General features: G+C 31.6%; 3 protein-coding genes across 4 annotated transcripts; 2 read left to right on the top strand and 1 right to left on the bottom strand.

Annotated features, from left to right (window-relative positions):
• The first annotated feature begins 831 nt into the window (after window positions 1–831).
• On the top strand, window positions 832–2,011 carry LOC106711473. The gene has a single exon (XM_014503790.2). It carries the CDS (start codon window positions 877–879, stop codon window positions 1,768–1,770), a length of 894 nt encoding a protein of 297 aa, XP_014359276.2. The 5' UTR covers window positions 832–876; the 3' UTR covers window positions 1,771–2,011.
• A 1,840-nt stretch (window positions 2,012–3,851) lies between these two features.
• On the bottom strand, window positions 3,852–7,661 carry LOC106711351. 2 transcript variants are annotated; one of them, XM_014503655.2, is made up of 9 exons: window positions 7,371–7,661; window positions 6,754–6,912; window positions 6,293–6,502; window positions 5,874–6,026; window positions 5,516–5,741; window positions 4,779–5,080; window positions 4,366–4,471; window positions 4,020–4,076; window positions 3,852–3,929 (listed from the first exon to the last, which is right to left on the bottom strand). In XM_014503655.2, exons 1-9 carry the CDS (start codon window positions 7,599–7,601, stop codon window positions 3,874–3,876), a joined length of 1,500 nt encoding a protein of 499 aa, XP_014359141.2. In that variant the 5' UTR covers window positions 7,602–7,661; the 3' UTR covers window positions 3,852–3,873. The 2 variants fall into 2 exon arrangements, with proteins under 2 accessions (XP_014359141.2, XP_045535940.1); XM_045679984.1 differs by having other exon boundaries at window positions 3,869–3,929; window positions 4,026–4,076.
• A 516-nt stretch (window positions 7,662–8,177) lies between these two features.
• Window positions 8,178–18,904, top strand: LOC106711436 (protein inturned). Its single transcript, XM_045679937.1, has 13 exons — window positions 8,178–8,389; window positions 8,467–8,633; window positions 8,785–8,912; window positions 9,062–9,991; window positions 10,198–10,439; window positions 10,514–10,604; window positions 10,847–11,024; window positions 11,481–11,736; window positions 16,434–16,530; window positions 16,912–16,997; window positions 17,415–17,597; window positions 17,976–18,128; window positions 18,676–18,904. Exons 1-13 carry the CDS (start codon window positions 8,289–8,291, stop codon window positions 18,779–18,781), a joined length of 2,718 nt encoding a protein of 905 aa, XP_045535893.1. The 5' UTR covers window positions 8,178–8,288; the 3' UTR covers window positions 18,782–18,904.
• Window positions 18,905–19,437: the final 533 nt, after the last annotated feature.

Genomic DNA, 19,437 nt, shown 5'->3' on the forward strand with positions numbered 1-19,437 from the left:
ATAGTATAAAAAATGTGAATTGTTTCATTTATATACCTTACAAATACTATACTTTATTTCCCCTAAATTCAGGGTAATTTTTACAACAAGATGGTGGTATTATTTTTACGGGTAATAACCAACCAATTTGAAAAGAAGTTTAATATGGCCGCTTGTTTCCCAGATCCACAGTATATTATTTGACACAAATGACATCTGCGTTTGGGCGCATAATGTTCGAAAAATACGATTTAATTTTAGCTGATTTTACACGTATTTTAACATATTAGTTATTACAAAGACTGTAAAGAACAACTATTTTGTATTTTCTTCCTTATTTTGTATGAATACATTTGAATAGGTGCGTAGTTACAGTACTTACGAGTGAAAGGTTATGTTTTCCTCTTTTCGCTCACTACGGCTTTTACATCCAACAATACAGCAGTATACCATGTTTTATAAACTTTACCTAACTAAAACTGAAATATCAAAATATTTTTACACAATTACAGCGACTAAGTACTCACAATTTTCGAAAAATAACACGAATGTCAAACTTTGTTAGGGACAACCTAGGTTGCTTGTTGGGACAACCTTTGTTCCAAACGAACCCCAAAGCCTGGTACGCAGAAAGGGACAGAAGATTGTTATCCCTGTCTTTGTCACGTCACAGGAATTGGGTATAACTGTATCTCTCTCACTCACGGTATTATTATTACCGTGTCATAGACTTGTTACAGAATGACCAATTGGGTAGCAGCAAGTTGCGTAAACTATCTGGCAACATTTTTGTTTCAATGTCAAAAATGACAAATGTCAACGCCATCATAAGTTTTTTAATTTTATGTTTTATGCTGTGAGTTGGTGTTTTGTGTTTATTAAACTACTAAATTTAAAATGATGTCCGACGGGCGAAGTCTTTTAAATACATCAGCTGCATCATCAAAAATAGGTTGTGATGAGGATCCTGAGGTTGTAGCGGTCAAGAAGTACGTAAAAGATTTATTGAAATCTCGTATTTTCCTCGGCCGCTATTTAGAAAGGAGATTGATCGATCAACTTAGCTGCTATCGTGATATTGTACTTTTGAGTCCTGCCGAAACCGAACTTAAACGAGATTTACTAGAAGCCGAGGCAAAATTAAGCAGCATATTTTCCAATGGACTTTGGATTGGCGTCACAAGTGCAGAAAAAATTGGAAACTCCAGCGGCGTTTGTATATGGACGGAGATTGATGATCAACCGCTTGGCGCTTTTTGGTTTCAAATTAAAAGTGTCAGGTTTAGAGAAAACGAAGTTATATTAGCATTAAAATGCATAAGGCATATTTCTGATGCTTATCTAGAGATGGAACCGATTCTTACGGGATCAGCAAAGAAAAATGTAGAAAGTTCAGAAAATATTCTAGATAACAGTGTAGTATCATTAAAGGAATCTTACAACGATCTGCTAATCAGCATTAAAAGTGCCTTGTCAATAACAAATGTAAAAGAGTTTTTCACATTTTTAATTGCTTTTGCCATAGCAGTTGTCACTGGTAGTACAACTTTTGTTAGTTTTCTTGGCAACTTCATATTGGCACTGATAAGAGAAATTTCTATTTTTGTTAAAAATTCTACTCCTATGTTCTTAGGAATCCTGGACTTTTTTGGTAAAATTGTTGGTGGTTTTTATATACTTTTAGCTATGTTATTTAAGCCCAATACACCTGTCAGAGTGAGCCGAAGAGCCCTACCTTATGATGGTCAGTTACATAGTTATAATCAATTTAGTGGTAAAGACTTTGACTAATATGTAAAAAAGAAAATGTTTATGTACTGTTACATTATGTAATTACCATATAATCAAGTGCAATGCACTTTTACATCATAACTGGTTTGGTAGTAATTAATGCTTAATGTGTGGTGTAGTGTTTTAGTAAAACATATTATCCAGCATTTTAACTATTATTAAATTGTTGCATTTTAAGCAACATTCCAATCCCATGCATTTCATCTACATCTGTAGATAAAGTCTTATATAAAAATATTGTACAAGAATTTTAAATGAAATCTGTATTGATAAAGCAAGAAATAGAGTTTTTCTATTTGCAGATGGATATCAAATGTTTCCAATAAGAATAAAATTGTGAAAAAAATGTTTTAGTATTTGAAAGGCTGATTTGGCATATTCTTTGTTTTTATATTGATATTTATAATGTAAATTAATTATTTATATACTAATTTATATTGTTTTTAATATCTTCCTCACCTTTTACAACAATGACTGAGTTTAACCTAGAGGCATGCCAAACTAGGAAGTATTAATGTAATCAAACACTTGTTGTGTCAAATATTTTAACAATGCAAGGGAAGTTTCAATTTGTGAACTGCAAGTCATGGGACTGTGTGAGATCTAAAGTGCACAATCTGTTTTAACAAACTGCATGTTCATGATTGTAAGCTGGCTTATGGTTCGTTAGCTGGCATGCGGCTCCTCGGCTAGTATATTGATAGTATATCATATTGAGCCGTGAGCTGCCAGTTTAGTTGATGAGCAGCAACTTAAAAATTGGAGTCTATGTGATCTCAACTTTTGAGCCCTATTCAGAGTTGCTTTATACACATTCTCCCCCTCCCCATGTATATAGATCTGTATTTAATGATCTATAATTAATATTTATTTAATTTCATTGGGATATTTTTTTTATGATAAGACTTGTTCCTTTTTAATTTTTTATGATTTTCACATAAAAGAGGCTTCAGAGTGAGAATATAATAGACTATAATTTATTATTTTACATTAAAATCATGTTGCAACCAAACAGTGGTAGAATCTTTGCATTTAATTGATAAACTTAAAAAAATAATGTCTGTGATGTGATGTATAGTAATTTATTGATCTTCAAAACTGCTCTTTTTTCCATACATAAATTTTTCTACATAATAGATATCTTATGGATGTTGGCATTTATGGGAAAGTATAGTCCACTCAATGGTTTTTTATTTCATTCAATGGGAAATCTGTGGTCAAAGACCAGACAATGATAAGTACATTTTTGCTCAGTATGACTTATTAATAGCTCACATAATCGACAAAAAATGCTCTTTCATTTGGTCATATATGCATTTCCTTAGTTTTAAAATATATATTTTTTCATATATCGAGTGTTTCATATTTTAATAGTGCCTTCAAGATTTCTTAATAATTTAATAGCTTGTCCTGTAAAGTAATGAAATTGCATTTTTCATTATCTGACCTATGTCCACAGAAATATTTTACTTGAAAATAAAAATAATGTGGTGTAAAAAGTTTTGATAAATTTAATGTTATGCAATTTTATTGACATTTTTATGTACATGAAGGGGCAGGAGGGCCTTCATCAGAAATCATCTTGTGCGGGTAGAAAAGCGGATATGTCAGCAGGTGGGCGTGAGCAGATCACAAGTCCTTGTTGCAATCGCAGTTGTTTAATAAGGGTTAGGTAACCAAAAATACACAGTGGAATGAACACTGTAGTGTCTAACCAATGCGACACCAACTTAATTAAGCGCTAGATTTTAATTGTTAATTAGATGCTAAGCGATTCGTCGCAAGCGTGGTGCGCGGGCGCCGTCTCGAACAACACTGTTCAAAGATGGCCGCCCTCACAACTATCGACAGTAACGCTTCGCTTGGCTGAAAAAGTCAACCAGTCATTTGACTTTGGCGGATACGCCGACATACAGAATTAAGTACATTGTTTTACAACATTTAATGCTTATTTATTAACAAATAATTTTTATGAAGTTGAGTTGGTTTAAGAATAAGAAGCTTAATTTCTAATAACATAAAAAGTATTGGATTTACTGCTTACCAAGTTTTTGATTTGTATTGAAAATCTAGATGTGATACTTGAAAATAAAATTTATGTCACTATATTAAACTTGTTTTTGATTCCACCGGCACATATATTACTTGCTTTCGAGTTTCTGAAAACAAAAGTTTTTTTTTTAAATTAATCACGATGTTTATTTATATGATCGCTCATTAAATGAATTTATAAATATTTTACCCCTTACTCTCACATTTTTTTTTCAATGTATCCAATATCTGTGATGAGTAGCCAACGTCTGAAACTAAAAATTTAGTATGAGTATTCATATTAGGAATATGCCACATAAGTGGCAGTGCTGTAAATTACTGTCACTCAGTGCTTCGGAAGGTGGACACGTACGGCGCCAGACGCAACTATATATTTTTCAAAACATTAATCTTCCTTTGGCATTCAATAGACTGAGCGACATTGTAGACTACGACATTTATGTGGCGCCACATCGGGTCGTGAGACAATTGCGATGCAGCGGCGACCATGTGGCATCTACCTTAATTTAATGAGCGACTAAATATTAATAACTAAATGCTTACCTCGTTGTTTAGACATATACAATCGTTTTCCCGGATGAACTGACGATTTTTGCTTTTTAACTTTTTTCTTCGTTATTTGGACAAATTGACTTTTCATTTCGATAGGCTAAAAAATCGTTTCACTAATGTTAGTGTAGTTAACGTTAGTAACTAGGCCACAGTACGCATACGCATAAATGTAAATATGAAATTTGAAAAACACATTGGTACATGGCGGGGATCGAACCTGTACGTATATATTCGGTCCGGTCAAGCGCTTAACAACTGCGCCGCCGATGCTCTCTCGATTTTAATAATATGCGACGCCAATTTTCGTACTAAGAAAGCTACGGTTAACACTAACACAAAGTAGCATTATCATTAATGAAAAACACAATATTATATACATTCATCTAAATATGTAAAATATTTACCTCAGTAGCAGTGCTCGTTACAACCACTATGTTAGTAATGCCAAAGTTATTTCCCTTAATCATACTTTTAGAAACGACATTGTTAAGAAGTGTTGTAGCAAATATATTAATTTGACTGTGGTCATAGACTCGTAGTATACTTTTTAAAACTAGAAGCAATTCCGGTCGATACGACTTGAGTTCTTCTTTACCGTTCTCATGTTTTGACCAGTTGCTGAGTAACTCGAGATTTAACAGTGCTTCCTCTAACGGCATCTCAGAGCCATGTTTTATGAAATTAAGAAGTGTTTGTATAACTACACCTACAAATTTTAAATTAATTATAGATTTCATTCATTGTGACAATACAATAGGCCCGTTGTTAAAACTGAGAGACAAAGAAATCATCAATATGCAAAAAATATTTTAATTACCAAGACCTATGCTATTCAGTAGTAATCGGATTGTCACTATATGGTGTTAATTTTAGTACAGGCAGTTACCAAAACGAGCCAATTGTACTGTGACGATAATATACAAAACATGTATTTTTTTATTGATGTAAATTTTACGTACATTACTTATGTACTCCACATATATTAGTTTGGATACATCCATTTATTAAGGCGTATACTCTGGTAAGATTTTTGGTCTCTTTTTAAAGTAGAACTGAATTTCTTCGATAGATTTGTTTTTATAACTGTTTTGCTGTGGTGAAATCTTAGTAGGTAATCTTTTGTTTAATTTCTTTTCATTACCTTTGTCATTTGTCTTGCGGTAAAATGACACACTGAGGTTTTGAGCGAATTGTGGTTCCAGACGGTCTAAGATGGCACGCAGCATCTCAACCGTCTCTGCGTTCAAGTGGTTACCGCATTTCTTAAACGCTTGTTTGATATCGAATATTATTCTAGAGTTTAAATTTAGATAGCGCTTTCCTTCCTCTGGTCTTGCAATTTTATTTACCAATGTCGCAGCCATCAACTGTTGCGAGAAAAACAAACCAACCTCAGACAATTAGATTTTAAATTTTATGCGGTAAAATTGGAAATAATCAACCAAAATAGATTTTCTCATACGATTATGATTAAAAAGACGAGATTATTTTAAGCTTACCATCGTATCTTGGTCCCCACAATTTGCATATTTCCACGGCCAAGTTATTAAAGTAGTAATGATTGAATTCTCTTCGAATACATTGCAGATGTCAGTGAAAATGCAACCTTGTATGATATGAGTTTTTTCTAATAGCGAACTATTCGATAGACCCTGCCAATAAAATGTATAATTATATTTTAGTGTCTTTATCCCTTGTTTTATTTATAAAAAAATAAAGCTGAGGTAAAAGGCGATTTTATTTCAGATCAACGAGACTTGGAAATAAATTTATGGTATTTCTAAAGTCTTAAGTTCCTTTCTGGTCGTTTGTTTTTTATTTTCATTTTCAACAAACATGCAAAAGGATTACGATTGTTAAGGGCACGATTACAAAAACTGATTTTGGCAATTTCAAACTAAGGGTTTGGTATACGTACATCTTTTAAAAACGTGAGCGCACGTTTCGTATATTCATCCCCAATGTATAGGAACTTCTTGAGTATGCGCATGTTTTTAATTATCTCCCCCACAATACATGTCATATGCTTCACATTCTCGTTGAACAGTAATATGAAATCATTATAGACATCGCTGTTCAGGCACTGGCATTTTCTTGATAGCCTGTTGTATATTGAACATTCTCCTTCCTATGGTAAAAATGGTGTCAATAATGGAGTAGATTACCTGAATTTGTATGATCGACAAATAACTCTATCAACCAACGCATACAGTAGACAGTTATATTATGCCGTACTCAGAGTTTTTACTGGTCATTAACGAATTCCTTAGTATCGGTTCCTACTCTGAATGCGGCTGTTTGTGCGTGCGGCAGAGCAGCCAAATAATTCTTTTATTAACGAAGTACAATTATTGTACGGATTATTGGTTTGATACTCACGTGAGGTTGTATCGGTTTGAGTCTATTTTTATAGTTTGATTTATTTTCCAGTGTTTCATTAGCTATTTGTCCTTCAGTGATTTGGGGTTCGAACATTAAAATTTTATCCAATAAGCATAACAATTTTCTAGTGCTCTCTTTCAAGTCATACAATTTCCCCTTAAACAATACAATTACGGAACAATTGAGAACTGTAAATTATCTCTAATAAAGATAAATGGTAATAAACTGGGCAGAGTCCTTTGACATGGTGTGTCACATAAAAAAAGGCAGTGATCCTGGGAAAATTAAAAATAAAAACCGTATGCCTACAAACTATATGGAAACCAAACTCCCTTGAATCGCTTTTACAGTAATCACTGGTTGCAGTGCTTTACGTCCGGCGGCCTCTCGGCTTGGTTTGTAGCAGTAGTACACCACCGTGTCCCGGCATGTCGTTAAAATTTTGTATTCTGAGGTTAGACCAGTGCCAGTCTAACCCGAGGGAAGTTCCCTTAAGAAGCTCCTTGGTAAAAATTCGTATCTTCAAGGTTCGCACCTTAATACTAACGAAGACCATTCGACTTAGATACATTGACTTTAATTATTGCAGGGTATTATGCATAGATTTCCTTTACCTGATAAGATTTGGTCGAGGGTTCCAGTGGATGTTCGGTTACAATAGTGCCTTCGTTATACAATTTCACGTCAAAATCCTCATAATAATCATCATTACTTAGATCATCTGTCACAGTCTTCGCTTCACATGTGTCATTTTCGTCACACAAGAAACTAAGAAAAGAAGAAGACTTTGGATAGAAATCTTTGTAAATACTGGATTTTTTCATGTTGCTTACTAAATCTGGCATCTTTTTTAATTACTCAATTATTCAAATTAACTTTTTATCATTGTTTTGATCAGCGTCAAGTCTGTTGTTGAGCTAGAAAATTGTTATGCAGTTATATATTTATGAATGTACTATGGCATTTGCCCTTTATTTAATAGGAAACATTGGTATTTAACCGTTATTTAAAAGTTGCACTTTTCATCATTATTGTACTAATACTAAAAAGTAGTGAAATTAAAGTGACTTTTGGTAAAAGTCACAACAATTCGCAGAAGTTTTTATTTGATGGATGGATGTAATTAAAAAACTGTCGTAGAAAAATTTCACAAAAGAAAACATAATTTGCTACTGTTGATATACGAAAAATGATAAAGCTTGCAGTAGATCTATAAAATTATACTAGTAAAGTCAAATTTTCAATCAGTCCAGAGCAGTATAGTTCCCAAATTATTTAACCTTTTCTTTTTCGTGTACCTACACGAATCGTCACCACCTCAATCTTTGTATAATTTTTTGTATTTTTCACATACTTTTTAATCTGTCAAACTCAAACTATTTTATATAATCTTTGTGCTCTTTACTCAAAAACTTAAAACATACAACAGTCAAAAGAAAAACAAATAAAATACGTTTGTTTTTAAGTTTTTATATATTCATAGTAATATAATCCGGGAACTTTACATTTATGTCGATAAATAATACTGTAATATGAATAAGTTTAAAAACAAGGTACATTACGAATCCCCTTGTGATTCTGATAATGATTGGACTGATTCTACCGGCGACTCCAAATACTCCGATTCGGAAAGGTAACCTTAATGATAAATTAACGATTTGATTAATTTTAGTAGTGGAAAAGTGTTATTACTGCACGCTTTTATTTTAGTTCGGTTCCAGAGTGGGATTCTGATGTTGGTGAAGATGGAGAGTTAGTTTTTATTAAAGTAAAAAATAATGCTAACGACGAACTTAATGCTCCACTTTTGGAAAACTGCGAAACTTTTAAGTTAAGAAGCGACTTTAAGAGGTCTTCAACAAGACGGTCCACTAAAGGTAATCCTAGATACGCAATCATAATTGATAAAGTAATAATTTAAACTTTCTGAGAGAACCACATTCTCTCAAATGTTTTGCTGTCCCAATCACAAAATGTCTTACTTTTTTATTGCTTATTTTATGCTTCGTTTTATTTTTTACATTTCAGGTAGAATTTTTAAAGCTTTAAAAAGCCGCAAAGGAAAATATGACAATACAAGTGGCAAAATTAATGAATATGAAAATACAGTCAGTAAAAATTCTTTAGAAGATAATAATAAATTTGTTATCATACAGGTATGAAAACATTCTTAATACATATATTGTCACTATACAACTCTTTATAATGTATATTAATTGTGAAAAAGCTGCTTTTTATATCTACCATCTATAAGTTTGTTTATTTGAAAAAGATGAAATGTGTTTTTTTCCATTATAAATTTCAGGTTAGCAAGAATATGATATTTAACAGTGAAAAGAACTGTCAAATAGAAAAATTATTTGGCATGAGTTTAGAGACTCATATGGATGGGAAGACATTAATTGTTGCAAATTTCTTAACAGAAGCTAAAGCAATATACATTCCACGAGTCAAAGTTGGTTATTACCTTCTAAAAATAAATGGTATTGAAGTAAACTCTTACAACATTAATAATATGCTACAGAGAGTAATTGAAGACATTGAAAGTCCAAAATTAACATTCCAAGTAGTAACTGAAGGATTTAATATTGATCTTGTTAAATTATTAACATTAAAAAATTCTCCAGAGAATTCTCTAACTCAACTTTTGAAAGATTCAATGTGTTCTGTTCTATATATATGTTGTAATGATGTTGAGTATCAGAATAATGATGACAAAGGAGTGCTTTATTGCTACCCTCGGCCATATAATCAAAATTTCCTTTATAACACAAGAGGGGCATATGTAACACTTAATCATTTGGCACCTAAATCATTGGGTACCAGTGAACCAGTAGTATCAACTGTTCTTTACAACAACACATTAATCAATGTCACTTATGCATCACATTTCACTGATTTACTTTTACTGGCGGTCCCTAACAAGAATTTAGATCTTTTTTGTGCTAAAAAATTGATTGGATATGTTGTAAAAATTTTGGAATTCCTTTATGGCTCATTAAAATCTTGCTTTACAAAGCCTAATAATGTAGACAAGTTAGATGGTTTGTTTTCTCGTATTTTCGTTCATTTATTGTTTGATAATTATAAAAATGCATCTAAGGAAGAAGGAAAAGTTAATACAATGTTATTTGAAGAATTTGTAGCTTGTCATGCTGTGACTTTACCTTTGGAAGTGAAAATACAAGTGGATGATGCAATAACAGAGTTGGAAGCGGCCGACTATCGTGAATGGGTTGGTATTTTATAAATTTAAATGCATTTTCAATTAATCCTAGATTTAAATCATCCTAATACATGAAGTAGGATTAAATGTCTTGTGTGCTGTGAAATTTTTGTCAGTAGTTATCTCACATTGTAGATTTTATTGCTTTATTTTTTATAATTTTATTAAAGTATTTATTTACCCTCCAATCAAACTTTTCTTTTGTAAAATTTCAGACAGATGACGTTGAAAATTTTCAAAGGCTGTATACTGTAATTGGAGCGTGCTTATACTATTCTGGACACTTGTTAAGTTCACATTTACGTGATGAAGATTTAGTAGAAATCAATGCATATTTAAAATTTAACAGCATATTAAGGCTAAGTGCTGAAAAGGAGTTAGATAAACTTGTTATGTGGAAGGAAGTTTTTATCAAAGAACATAGAAGTCAGAATAAAAATGACAGAAATGAGAATAGGTAAATTTTGGACTTTTTTGTTTTATTCTTTTATGTTGTGTTGTCCAATTTTTTTTTGTTTTTTTTTTATGTAGAATACCAGATGGGCGTTGGTTTCTTTTGATTGTAGGTAAGGGTCATTTTATATTAGCCACCCTTATGGAAGCCGGTGGATGTACGGAAGATGTAAGTAGTTGATGTTAATACATTTCTGTGTCACCCTATTTTTTTTTGTCTTGCTTTTATTTGATCAGTCAACTTTTATAGATTCATATATCTATGATGCGAAATCTATCGATGTAATTATTATTGACTTGGTTGATATCCGATAAATTTAAGCATTGCTCTCTTATCAATAATTATTATTAATTTTTTTCTTCTACCAGCATTTATAGTTTTTTTTTTCATTTATACGGTTTATTTTACAGGCGATAGGTGTAACATCCCCATCTCCATTTTACGTAGAGGAATGTGAAAGTTGCTTGGAACTGCTTTACGAAGTGGGACTGCATAAGTATTTAGCTTCCTGGTTCTCGTCAAACACATTACCTCAGGTTGAAACAACTCCTGAATACTTGACAAAGTATGGCAGGAAAATGAGAGATAGTAATTATTAGTTTATTTATGACTAGCTTTTACAACGCGGAATTAAAAAAATATTAATAAGTGGCCTATGTGTTCTTCCAGACTATGTTCTACATATATTCCAAATTTCACCGAGATCTGATAAGCCTTTCTGAAGACACTTTGTAACATTCCTCCATCCATCCATTTAAACTTTCGCATTTATCATATTATATCAACTTGATGTGTGTAACAAGCTTTATTTTAATATATCTCTTTTTATTTCATTTCTGTTATAGCTTTCTTCTCTTTCATGTAACGAAATTTAGGTTAACACCTTAATACTACATTTTTATTAGTCGATTTCTAGTTGTACGACATTTAGTTGGTTATAAATTAGTTCAATGAAATTTATAGTATATATCTAAGTAACTAATTGCTATCTTAGTCCACCCTAGTATAAATTAAAAGGTATTTAAACCTGTTTTTTTCTTTTAGCTCTAAAATCGGACAACTTAAGGACCACTACACTAAAATTATCTAAATCTCAGCCGGACTTAAAGCGACGACACAACTCGTCTGATCAAATTAATTCAGGCATTAGTTCAGCTGACAATCCTATCAACAACTATCATAGTATGAGCCATCATAGCCTATACCATCAATGGTATAACGGCTCACAGAAGAACTACAGACATTCCAGTAATTTAGACATCAGTTATTCGGAAGATTCTAATAGCTTGAAGAGTAACAGGTATGTTTTATGAATACTTTTAATTTTTAAAATTGAATTTTATAGCACATCTACAATTAGTGCCATAATATTAAGTTATATTGCCATATGCAGCATCATTTGACAGTATGAGTGATCTCACTGTTATATATTGTATTAAATTAAACTCGTCACTCATTTTAAGCCATCTTTAATTTACTACCATTATGTTGCCATGTACATACTATAAATCAACATTACAACTATATTAGGGAAATGTTGCCATATACAACATCCCCCCTTTTTAGATTTACACTTAATCATAAACATGACCAACTTATAAAGAACTTAAAACTGTTTTTCTAATATTACAATACTACTATTGTGTGTAATCTTTTAAGTACGAGGGCTGTTTTATAATTCTACCGTATCTACTGACTTTATGATTAACAATATTTTCTGAAGTCTTACTATTTTGTGAAGGAAAAGAAGTCAACGGAGAATCAAGTATTTCTGACTTAACAATAAACTGGTTAGGTGAATAATTTATATGCTTTTGATTCCTCCTGACCTCTGTTCCATCCTCCCTTTTAACAATAAAAGATCTAGGACCCTCAGACTTTACAATTTTGCCTGGATGCCACACTCTGTTTGGTCTATCTTGCATCACAACATTTTGACCTGGTTTGAAATTTACTTTTCTAACTTTACTAGTTTTATTATAATAAAATTCTGTTTTTTGTTTATTGTGTAACATTTTTTCCTGGACATTAACAACTTTAGGTTTTAAATGATCTTTAGTACAAGGTAAGTTAGTTCTCAAAAGTCTAGACATTAACAATTCTGATGGACTATAATCCAATCCTGCAACTGGTGTAGATCTATAATGTAACAGAGCTAAGTTAAAATCATAATCATTATTGTTTTCACATTTTTTCAACATATTTTTTATAATTCCTACTGCTTTTTCACTTAACCCATTAGATTGAGGATACCTAGGACTTGAATAAATTAATTGAATATCTAATGAACTTGTAAACTTTTTGAAAGAGTAACTTCCAAACGGCATATTGTCACTTACAATATACTTCGGTATGCCATGAGTAGAAAAAATAGTCAATAAACTTTTAATTACACTATCAGCTGTTTTATCATTTAAATATTTAACTTCTATCCATTTTGAATAGTAATCAACAACAACTAGGTATTCTTTCCTACTGTAAGTACATATATCCATACCTATTTTGTAGAACGGCAAGCTAGGAATATCATGGGACATAAGAGGTTCTTTACTATTAGACTGTCTATACTTTTCACAAGAATTACATGATAACACAAAACTTTCTATATCCTGTGACATTCCTGGCCAATACATAACATTTCTAGCTCTCTTTTTACACTTCACTATACCTGTATGTCCTGTATGTATAATCATAAGCATTTCTTTTCTTACATGTTTTGGTATAACTATTTTATCCTGTAAGTACACTATATTATCTTTTACATGTATATATTCTTTTAAGTTATAGTATATTTTTAATTCTTTATTATGTATAAGTTTATTATTTTTAGGCCAACTAGTTTTATACCAATTAATTACTTGCATTAAATCTGCATCATTTGCAGTTTCTTTTTGTAACATTTCTAATTTACTATCTGTTATAGCTAAATCTGTTTCAACGCAATGCACTAACTCCTGTGTTGTCGGATCTATCTCAGCATTATTTTTTATATAATTTCTTGACAAGTAGTCAGCAATATACATTTTATTACCTGGCAAATATTTTATATTTATATCATATTTTAACAATTTCAAGATCATGCGCTGTAGCCTAGCACTTATTTTATTTATATCTTTATTAATTATTGTGACTAAAGGTTTATGATCTGTCTCTACTGTTATGTTCCTGCCATACACAAACTGATGATACTTATCTAATGCAATACAGATAGCAAATAACTCTTTTTCTATTGGTGCCCATCTAGTTTGACATTCTGTATAAGCCCTTGAGTAAAAAGAAATAGGTTTACCATTCTGTAACAAACAAGCTCCCATGCCAGATTTAGAACTATCAGTTTGTAATACTATTGGACCTTTACTGTTTAGTACAGCTAATGTAGGTGTATTACTTAACTTGGCTTTTAACTCTTTAAACGCTTTATCTTGTTGTTCAGACCACTCCCACACTATATCTTTTTTAAGTAAGTTTCTTAAAGGTTCTGTATTTATAGAATAATGCGGTATAAATTTACTCAAATAGTTACACATGCCTAAAAATTTTTGCAGTTGTTTTACATTACTAGGTTCTTTTAACTCTAATATAGCTTTAACATTATCTGGGTCAACTTTAATACCTTCCTGTGATACTAGTAATCCTACATACTTAACATGGTCCAATTTGTATTGTATTTTATTTCTATTAAATTTTACATTATATTTTCTGGCTCTTTCTATCACTTTATTTAATATATCATCATGCTCAGTGTTATTTCTCCCTGCAATTATTATATCATCATAATATATTTCAACTCCTTCTATATCTCCAAAAATCTTAGTATTTATTCTTTGCATAACTTCGGGAGCCGATGATATACCAAATGGTAGTCTCTTAAACCTATATCTACCATATGGAGTGCCAAAAGTACACAATTTATTCTTATCATCTAACAAAATCTGAAAAAATCCATCTTTCATATCTAATACAGTAAACACTTTTTTACCTGCTAAGTTATTATATATTTCTTCCGGAGATGGAATAAGATATCTCTCTCTTAATATACACTTATTTAGCTCTTTAGGATCTAAACATAACCTCAAAGATTTATCTGATTTTTCCACAATAACTAGGTTATTACACCACTCAGTAGGACCTTCTACACGCTCTATAATATTCCTGTTTACATAATTATTTAATGTTTCCTTAAGTCTGTCTTTTATGGCTAAAGGTATTCGTCTTATAGGTTTAACAACAGGTTGTGCATTGTCTACAATTTTTATTTGGTAAGTACCTATTGTCCCTAGTCCCTGAAAAATATCCTTATTATCTTTTATAAATTTTTCCCTTTCTGACAATTTATCACTTTGTACTCCATCTATCCTTTTTAACAAGTTTAACCGAATACAATCTGGCAATCCTATTACAGGTTGTACATCTAAATCAATAATAGTGAAACATACCTTTTCATTTACACCTTTTACAACACAACTAAGTTCTACTTGTCCTACTGTTTTAATTTTCTCTCCATTATAAACAACAAGAATTGCAGGTGTTTGTTTCAAATTTAACTTATTATTTTTATTAATACACTTGAATAATTTTAAAGACAATGTATTACAGTCTGCACCTGTGTCTAGCTTAAATTCTATGTTTAAACCTAGAATACTTAGTTTTTCTCTCCACTGTAACTTAATATTGTCTATATAGTTTAAACTTCCTATTGTATAATTATTATCACTGTCACTTTCACTTTTATTTTCCTCCTTTTCTAAACTGTACGCCTGTTTCTTCTTCCTGTATATGTTCTTATTCCTACACATCACAGCGAAGTGATTCAGTTTATTACACAGCACACACTTTTTACCGAACGCTGGACATTTCCTCGGCTCATGTGTATTACCACATTTTCCACAGTTATTTCTGTAGTTTTTCTTCTCCTTCCTGTAGTTTACTCTCTGTTTATGTATAGTGTCTATTTCTTTCTTTTCATTTAGTGTTCCTACCTGCATCTTTCCTATTTCTGCTGCTCTTCCAAACTGCATGGCTTGATCCAAAGTTAAGTCACTTTCCCGTAGTAATCTTTCTTGTACACCTTTGTCCTTTATCCCAATCACTATCATGTCCCTCACAAGTCTGTCTTCTTCCTTAAATTCGCAAAGTTTGGCTTGTTTTTTCAATTCTGTGACATAGTGCTCGAACGTCTCCCCTTCTCCTTGTGCCATGTTAAAAAATTTGTAGCTATTGGCAATTATGTTTTTACTAGGTTTTATATGTTTTTCAAATTGTTCTAAAAGTTTTTCTAAACTTTTTATCTTCAATTTCTCCATTGATGTCATGTAAACGTCCATTGCGTCATCGCCTGCTAAGTTCAAAAATAACGCTATTTTTCGTTCTTCTGTTTTTTCTGTTAGCCCCGCGGCTTCTATATAATTTAAGAACTTCCTTTTAAAAATATAGAAATTTTCGGATGGTCCCGATAATGTAAGATTAATCGGTGGCCTTAATCCCTCCATCTTTGTGTATTGTACACTTTATATTTTTACAGCTCGTTTCTCCTATTATTTACCTCTATATTTCTCCCTGTGTTCTCCTTGTATATTTTATACCTCCTTTTTATTATTCTTTACACCTGACACCATGTTATATATTGTATTAAATTAAACTCGTCACTCATTTTAAGCCATCTTTAATTTACTACCATTATGTTGCCATGTACATACTATAAATCAACATTACAACTATATTAGGGAAATGTTGCCATATACAACACTCACTTAGTTGCTGTTAAAAAATAATCTAAACTTACCTTCTGTTAAATTTCATAGCATAATACCAAAGTTTTTGGACAAACCTACGATGTGTTTATAGACACTTATATTGTCACTTTATATTTTGTATGCTGTTTAATTTAAATAAAAAAAAAATTATGTAAGTCTAAGTGGAATTGCCAGTTGCAAAAAGACCTTCAATAAAACCTATAATATTTTTTTTTTTCAAAAATATTTGATTATTCGTGTATAGTGAAATAAGTGAGGAGCGAGTGACCGGGCGTAGAGCGGACAGAGAACAGAAAGCTCGCCGTGACTCTTCTGGATCTGATTCCGACTGGGACAGACAGGTTAGGATATTTATAGTTAGAAGTAAATTATAATTAGGGTCCCTTCTGTTTAGAAACCTGAAGAGAGCAAAGCAGATTTTTATGGCGAATAAAATTGAGCTTTATCCAATTGAAACAAAGTTTAATTTTACTTTGCATGTATTCCTTATTAAATGGTAACGGAAAAAAGATAAAAGACAATTTGCTCTGCTTTGCTCTCCGTCCCAGACTGTTTGAACAACCCTTACACTGTACTCAAAACTGAATTGTGCCTTAAAAAGAAATACCAACTTACCTACTTAATAAGAAGTACAATTTTCTGTTTTTTTTATTTGACAGCGGAATTTTAGGTTTTTTTTTTCAAATTGGTAATAAAATGTCATTAAATTTTACGATTTTCAGGATGGGAGTAGAACTAGCGGGAATATCGATATGACAGATATCAGAAAAAGTTTATTAAATGAACTGAACAATGTAGCTGTCCACAGGTAAATCTTAATGTATATAAATCTCGTGTCACAATGTTTGTCCTCAATGGACTCCTAAACCACTTAACCGATTATAATAAAATTCGCACACCATGTGCAGTTCGATCCAACTTGAGAGATAGGATAGTTTAAATCTCAAATTATAGTCGCAATTTTAATTTATTGCTAATTATTTGTCTGTTATTATTTGACAGTCACAATTATCTGTTAACTCCAAATGATTCTAACAGATGTCGATACCTTTCGACTGGGTTGAGTAAGTAATCAATAGATGGCGCTGCTATGGTAAATCTACGAACGTGTCATATAAGCTTATTAACTGCGCGCGGACGGAGTCGCGGGCGACAGCTAGTAACATAATAAAAAAGGGGTCCTATTCTAAAGTCTTAAATATATATTTTCAAAATAAATTTTCAGAATAACAGCCGGTGAAGAGAATGTCCTATTCCATTTTGTACAACTTGAATCAGAGAAAGGAGTTTTGATAGCTCCAATGAAAACTATTGAAATGCAAGCGAACAATGTTTTATATTCTTACATTATTGCTAGCTTTAGGAAGGCCTGTAAGAAGATACATGATTTACTGCAGTATAGTATGAAGTGAGTTTTTAACTTGAATAGATATAATTTTTACACTATTAAAGCAAAATATAAGAAGTAACTAGATTAAAACATTTTAATTTTTAAGCCCTTTTTTATTTCCAATATAATACATACGCTTATTTCTACGCTTAATTCTTTTTTATTATCTAATATATAAAATTCTCGTGTCACAGTTTTCGTTCCCGTACTCCTCCGAAACGGCTTGACCGATTCTCATGAAATTTTGTGAGCATATTCAGTAGGTCTGAGAATCGGTCAACATCTATTTTTCATATTTATTTTTTAACTGCGCGCGGACGGAGTCGCGGGCGACACCTAGTATTATATAAAATTACTATTGAACATGTATTAACATAATTATTAATCTTTTTACAGATTTAAAAAGAACCATGCCCCATCAAATCCATTAAATAAAATCCTAGTGGCAGTCAGAGAGTATGGCAGTTTGTTTGAAGTACCACACGAAGTTCTAAACCAGTGCGGCATCACTAAGAAGAATTGTGAACCCTTTCTGTTTTGGGTTGTTGGGTATGAATTGTCCATTATAACGATTTTCAGACTTTTGCTTATTATTTGGGTTTGCTAATTTATTTATATTTTTTGTATTCAATTAAATTATTAAATTACATTTTCAACTTTTTATAACATATACAATGAAAATGAAAATTAATTTAACTTGTATTTTAATAAAAAATGTAATTTGGAATAACAAGCATGTACAGTCGAACCTGGATAAGGGAGAAACCTGTAAAAGCGAGAGTTGTTATCTGGTCACGTTGGACATGACCTCCTTAAGCGAGGTCTTCTCGAGACTCAACTTAGGTTAGAGAGAAACCTCTAAAAGTGAGGAAAATATCACGGTCCTTTGGATTTTCGCTTATCCAGGTTGTACTGTGTAGGAAACAGACTTTTTTTTCTTTAAATATTTTTTTAATTTAAATTCTTAATATTTAGTGCCATATTTATCTCAGCATTTATTACTTTTCCCTCATTATCTTTTCGCAATTATTACTTCATACTAACTGGTAATGAACTACCTACTAGTTATAAATCAGTATATTTATTTCAATTTTAGGCGAGTTTTTAGTGAACCAGAACCAAGGGAATTATACATATGCTATCACGAATCTGTACCCCAAGATCTAACAGAAGTGGCGCAATTATTATCTTATCTAGAATAATGCAGCAATATAGCTTTAAAGGCTATAGCTTTAAAAGTTGGGTCCTAATCTTATATCAAAAAAGTATTAACAGAATTTTTAAATATGATATGTGATATATTCCGTCCAATAATGTGTAAGTTATGTGTAATTTTATACAATAATATAGGTGACATTTTATTATTTTCGTAATAAAATATTTTTTTTTTCTTTCTCTTGTTTCATTTACACCCTTTAGATTAATAAAGAATAATATTTCTTTTTTATGACGAACAGAATAATGAGAATTTTATGTAAGTCGGAGAGAAAGTCAACTAGTAAAGCTGACCTTTATCATATCACATATGGGATACGAAATAGGCAGAGAGTGTAGATATTTTCTCATTCGCATGGTGTTTTTTTTTATAAGTATTTCTTATGTAAAATCGTCATAAGTCTCTTTTAAACCGATATAGCTATTCTAAAACCAAATTGACTCGGTAAATTCACATTATAAATTGGGATGTTCCTTATTTACTATACCTAATTAGTTTCTTAGCGAAGATAGTGAGAGAAATCCTCACATTGGTCGCCAAAGGCCCTCACTTGGTTAGCTAATGTCAAGTAGGAAATAATTTTGTCTTACTGGGGCTGCTAAATCGAAATGGAAATCCTGAATCATTAAAAAAGTATTCAAG

The sequence above is a fragment of the Papilio machaon genome, chromosome 11 (genome assembly GCF_912999745.1).
Source record: "Papilio machaon chromosome 11, ilPapMach1.1, whole genome shotgun sequence".
Classification (NCBI taxonomy): Eukaryota; Metazoa; Arthropoda; class Insecta; order Lepidoptera; family Papilionidae; genus Papilio; species Papilio machaon.